At 40.4% G+C, this 5,891-nt stretch overlaps 3 protein-coding genes across 3 annotated transcripts in view; 1 reads left to right on the forward strand and 2 right to left on the reverse strand.

Moving 5' to 3' along the window:
• Positions 1-869: 869 nt before the first annotated feature.
• Pmar_PMAR014436 (hypothetical protein) lies at positions 870-1,795 on the reverse strand (the record flags this gene model as incomplete). The annotated part of the gene is made up of 2 exons (XM_002778820.1): positions 870-1,010; positions 1,569-1,795. Coding segments are annotated over 2 exons (368 nt in total), but the record flags the coding sequence as incomplete, so codon positions are not given.
• Positions 1,796-1,884: 89 nt separating this feature from the next.
• On the reverse strand, positions 1,885-3,225 carry Pmar_PMAR014437 (conserved hypothetical protein; the record flags this gene model as incomplete). The annotated part of the gene is made up of 4 exons (XM_002778821.1): positions 1,885-2,022; positions 2,375-2,588; positions 2,854-3,050; positions 3,100-3,225. The coding sequence occupies 4 exons, from the start codon at positions 3,223-3,225 to the stop codon at positions 1,885-1,887; spliced, it is 675 nt and encodes a 224-aa protein (XP_002778867.1).
• A 2,622-nt stretch (positions 3,226-5,847) lies between these two features.
• Positions 5,848-5,891, forward strand: part of Pmar_PMAR014438 (electron transfer flavoprotein-ubiquinone oxidoreductase, putative) — a gene marked incomplete at both ends in the record, with an annotated part of 5,589 nt that continues 5,545 nt past the window's right edge. Inside the window, one exon of the mRNA XM_002778822.1 lies at positions 5,848-5,891. This exon is cut by the window's right edge and continues 4 nt beyond it. Coding sequence (XP_002778868.1) covers positions 5,848-5,891 — 44 coding nt within the window.

The raw sequence follows: 5,891 nt of genomic DNA on the forward strand, positions 1-5,891 counted from the left end.
TGGGAATCTTCAAATCCCCATCATGCCAGACCATCTCCCCAGCCTTGTTTGCATATGTGAATGCCTTCATAATGAGAGAAAATAATAATACTGATTACCGTGAAGTTCATAGATGTCGCTAGACCTGAAATCTCAGACCCTAGGCGTATGTGTTGAAAACTTATATATTCAAACCATCTACTGTGCGTGCGTTTTTCTTTTGCAAATGCGCGAGAATTCGATTTCTCGGGTAATACGGCGAATATTCATACAATCTCTCAGCATAATAAATGTATCCATATACCAAGTATACACTAGGAGTTTGGTTGGCTAAATCGAACTCCCGATGGACTTATTGAAACGGGTGCTAAAATGACCGTGCGCAGGCGTGCAAATAGTATAGTTAAAGACTATAATTGCAGCTAACTCGAGCAGGCGTGCAAAAGACGGCGTACAGTTTACAACTTCCACAAATATCCTTAGTATGAATTCCTGATACGATCATAGTTATCATTAGTAATAACACTAATGATAACACTAATAACCACCAGCACCGCCACCGTCCGGCCTAGTCATCAATGATGATACTAATTGATAATAATAGAGTTTCACCCCAGTGATATGAAAACACTAGTGAAAAACATATTTTACGACTACTGCATATCACCGCCAGCGCCACTTCACGGAGGGAGACGAGTGAAACTCCATTGATTCATGCTGATAATATTCCTAATAAAAATGGAATTTCACCCGCCTAACGTTCGACTGGCGTAATACACTATGTGAAAAACTACGCGATATGGAGTGAATTGAAAACACTTCACCAACCACCCCATAACCTCATCACGTAAAACCTCCAACACAACTTCTATGTCACCCAAGAAACTCACTAGCCTAGAGTTTTCGGCAGTGCAAGGCCGACACTCGCCGCGGACTTCTCGAGATCGATCTCCTGCTCAGCCGGCACAGCTATGTCGTAGTAGTCGAGTAGTGACCGTAACGACTTCAGTGAATGCTTATACTCCATATACCTGCATTATAACACATCACTTTAGCTCCATCTCAAAATTCTCCTAGATTTCATACTAATACTGCTTCATACTACTACATGCTACTAGTAGCAAGTATACTACTAACATATAATACTACGATAGTACACTACTAGTACTAAGTATAGTACTACTATACTACTTTCAACCTAAAACTGGCATACTACTACTACAGTAGTAGTATGCAAAAAAATTTTTCTCTAAGAATAAAAAATCTTTTTATTCCTACTCCAACACTGTATAGGAAACTCCTGAGCTCAGCTGCTGAGGAAAGCGATTACATATATTCCGACTCCAACACTGTATAGGAAACTCCTGAGCTCAGCTGCTGAGGAAAGCGATTACATATATTTCTACTCCAACACTGTATGGGAAACTCCTGAGCTCAGGTGCTGAGGAAAGCGAACATATATTCATACTCCAACACTGTATAAAAAACTCCTGAGCTCAGCTGCTGAGGAAAGCGATTACATATATTCCAAAACTGCTCAACATTGAAGTTGTTCTCTATATAGTAGTTCCCAACCACTATTATATTACATTTCCTGGCGAGTGACGTTGGCGTTCCGACCGATCGCTTGCCACCACAAACTGGACCGTCTAGTCTCCTCTACATCAAACGATTCCTCTCCATCCCTCAGCCTTGCAAATTCCCTTTCTTTCTTCGGCTCCTTCACAACACCAGCTGCGTGTAACTGCTCAACTGCCGTACAAAACGCTCTTGGTACCGCTCGCTGAAGACCAGTACTGGCAACCTTCGTGAGCATTAGAAAGGAAAAACTTGAAATTTTTCATACCATTATTTTACAAACTAACACCAAACAGGTAAAAATCTTCCATAGAAACTTCCTAGAAGTTAACATTGGAGAAGTGGTAGTCGTTTCTCCATCGTATAAGCGTCCTTCGGATCGAGATCAGGATAATACCCGGGGACCTCGGCAACCTTAGCAAAGCCGTGCTTCTCGTAAAAGCAAATCGCAGAAGCGTTGTTGACCTGAAACGATAGTGACAGTTGACGGTATGAAACATTAGTATCAATGGAGTTTCACCGCCCTAATGAGATATGAAAAACACTGGAGATTCACACGTTTTATATGAAGTGGCGTAAAACTCCGTAAAAAACGCGATATTCGCGCCTTGCAATAGTCGTGAAATATGTTTTTCACTAGTGTTTTTCATATCACTAGGGTGAAACTCCACTAGTGTAAAAAATATCCATTTCACGACTACTGCATATCACCGCGAAAATCGCCTTTTTCACAGAGTATTACGCCACTTAACGTAAAGTGTGAAACTCCAATATTCTGATACATTTGATGAGAATCCTTCAAGTGTATTAAAACTACCTGTACATCTAGGCAGATCTTGACAACCTGTCCAGCTGCTAGGCCCTCCTCATTATTATGACCATGATGATGGTGATGACTCGCCGATGCTGCTTTCGCTTCGGCTAAGGCAGTAGCTCGCCTTTTCTCGAGCTCATCTTGGAGGGCGTTGAGAAGGGTGGTCGCCACACGGCATCGTCGGAACATGGGCAGGACTGAGAGCGTCATGATGTACCTAATAATCCACAACAACCACAAATCATAGTGTTGGAGTATGAATATATGCTCCCTTTCCTCAGCAGCTGAACTCAGGAGGTTCCAAAGCTAATTATACAAGTACGGAAACCAACAAGAATTTCCTAAAATTTCCTACAAATTTTAGGAAACTCACTTTTTTCAAAATTTTGAAACTCAAAATTTTACTTACTCACCAACTCATGTAGTTGACTTTATGCATACTAAAAGCTGATGAACTGCTCAATCGAAATATCCATTATTACATTTTCATGCCCTGTGAAGGGTCCTTGGGATCAACCAGCATAACACGGCACCCTATAGCGCCGACCAAGACGTCGCACATATACGCGAGTTTCACAAATCCTCCGTTATCCTTGAACTTGAGTAAACCTTCATAGAAGTGCTCGCCGTAACGAACGGGGAAAGTGAGCTCATTCAGTAGTTTCACTTGAGCGATATTCTGAAAATTAGAACCAGCATCCAAACCACCAAAAATTCATATTACGTACCTTGTCAGTTAAGTCGACTAATATAAGGCGGAAAGGTGGCTTATCGAGAGCCGCCTCGAGGGAAGCATTCTGCTGCACATCAATCGTGGGTACTGGTGACTCAGTTGCTGGAGTGGTAGAAGGCATAGTAAAGGAAGCTATAGCTTAACAACGATACTGTGGAAAGAGGTACATTATACGACTCCTAAACTAAAAGCTTACGGAAAAACCCTTCAATAGAAACTTCCTAGAAGTTAACATTGGAGAAGTGGTAGTCGCTTCTCCATCGTATAAGCGTCCCTAGGGTCGAGATCAGGATCCATATGAAAGCCTTTCATTGAAAGGCCATCGGGAAAGGTGACTTCCGCATGAGAAAGCACCCTAAATTCTGATGACCTTTCAACAAGGTAGTGCCCCGTAGCGTTATTCCCAAATGAAACTTTCTGATTGAAAAATCGTAAAAACGAACGACGGGCCCATTCGGTTCCTTCACTGCTTAGCATTTGCCAATTTCTTCCTCAAGTAGCTCGCGATATGATCCTAGGAATATCAAGTTGTTGTACAGGTGGCAGAATATATACCGCTGTAATAATCTATGCCACATATTTATATTGACCGTCAGATTATAAGTAGAGAGAAACGACTCATATTATGCCCAATTTCAACGGAAAGAATTTCACCCGATTCTTTTGCGATTCTTTCGTTCGCCTTTATGCAATTTGCATAAATCGTGCCTGTCCATGGAAGTTAATTACGTTGTAACACTCATCACTCACATCTTCTTGTGTTAACCGTCTACATGAAAGATAACAGATTTGAACAACCCTGATCTGACGTAGCAGATAGTAGCTCGGTAAGCGTTGTAGGTATAGTTTGGGTACAACTGTACATATGCGACCACCGCCAAATGGTTGTAAGTTTGCACGAGTAATACACAAATTGTCTACTTGCAAGAAGTGCAAGAAAACGTGACGAAATTACGCACGATGTAGGTTTAGGAATGCTTTGAAGTAAAGAGTACAATTGGAGTGTTGGGAGGTGTTTAGAATTAATAAGTGAGAAGCTGAAAGTATAAGAATATGTAATTAGAATTTGTGGAAGAGATCCGAAAATGTGAAATTATGACGCACGATTATAGTCGAGTAACATGAAAGTATTAATAATAATAACTAATGAAAAATATATTTCACGACTACTGCATATCACCGCGAATATCGCCCAGTTTTTCACCGAGTATTACTACGCCACTTCACGTAAAACGGGTTGTTGTGAAATTCCACTCAATAGTTTGAGCCCCTCGACACAATTACCAAATTGTGTGATAGGAATCATATTGTCCATAACCTGTCTTTTAGAAACTTTTTCATTGCAAAAAAGTATCATAAATATTGCTTATATTCAAGTCCAATTATATCATCACTATTAAGAGCTTTATTCTCCAGCGAGCACCTTTTCTAGATGATTCGCCACAGCGCATTACGAACACTCTCTGCATCAGCATTCGCCCCCTCCTCCTGCTGCCGCCCTTGCCCATTACGCCAGGGAATACGCTTCTTCTCGAGGTAGGTATTCGAACAATATCCATATACTACTCTCGTGTTTGACGAGATGTTGTGGTCGGCGTTTAGTAGTGACGACCTCTTTCCGTTTCGAACTATACATATGGTTAATTTCAAATAGATGCATGTTGTATTCACTTAGATTCGTACGAATCTAAAATGTGGTGATGATTTTCAAAATTTTCCGATTGTTCCTACGCGCACTATTCCCATTTTATCAAGTTCACTACGGAACTACCGTCTATATAGAACTATTTTACTACTAAAACTAATTATAAGAATTAACTGAAATTGTTCATTGGAGTTTCACCCTAGTGATATGGAAAACACCGGTGAAAAACACGACTGCTACAGGCCGCGAAATTCCAATATTAAAAAATAAAGATAAATATTTATGATAAAATATAATTTCACTATAATGTATGTATAATATTAGTATGGTTTTGGAGTTTCACAGTCCGTTTACGTCAAGTGGGGTAATACTCGGTGAAAAGCTAGGCGATATTCGCGGTGATATGCAGTAGTCGAGTGAAATATATATTTTTCACTAGTGTTTTACATATCACTTGGGTGAATCTCATTCGAAAAAATGAACGACTTTGTTGTTCATTGGAGTTTCACAGCAACCCGTTTAACGTGAAGTGGCGTAGTAATACTCCATGTGAATCACAGGAAGTATACCGATAACACGACGAGTGTTTTCCACGAAGTGAATTGTGAAGTATATTTTTTCACAGGGGTGAAACTCCATTATAGCCAACAAACCACCATAGAGACAACTTGTTCTCTTTTCAGTGCCTCGGAAGATTCCCTGGAGTATGATCTAGTTGTAGTTGGTGGCGGTCCGGCTGGCCTCTCAGCAGCAATACGAGCTAAACAAGTAATAACTCGGACTCGCCTATGCGGCGGTGATAAGTCTTATTCGAATGGAATTACACCATCGTCCGATTACCTTTTTTGGGTTGAGAAACTGCTGTCCTATCTTACATTGTAGATATATATATGAAGAAAAAATTTACTTGATACTCGCATTTGCTGAAAAAGCTGCACTTGCACGCCTATTCCTCCTCTCTAGACGACTGGTGCTGTTGAACATGTTGTTATAACTTAACATTTAGTTATATTACAATAGTTGAAGTTTCGAATGGCCACTCTTACACTTGGAGAGAATGGCGTTTTTTTCGGGTGTAAAAACTGTTGTTACGACTTGATGGCTATTACTGTGTCTGGCAATATTATATGCAAATGTGAAAA

The sequence above is a fragment of the Perkinsus marinus genome, assembly GCF_000006405.1.
Source record: "Perkinsus marinus ATCC 50983 genomic scaffold scf_1104296948090, whole genome shotgun sequence".
NCBI classification, from domain to species: Eukaryota; Perkinsozoa; order Perkinsida; family Perkinsidae; genus Perkinsus; species Perkinsus marinus.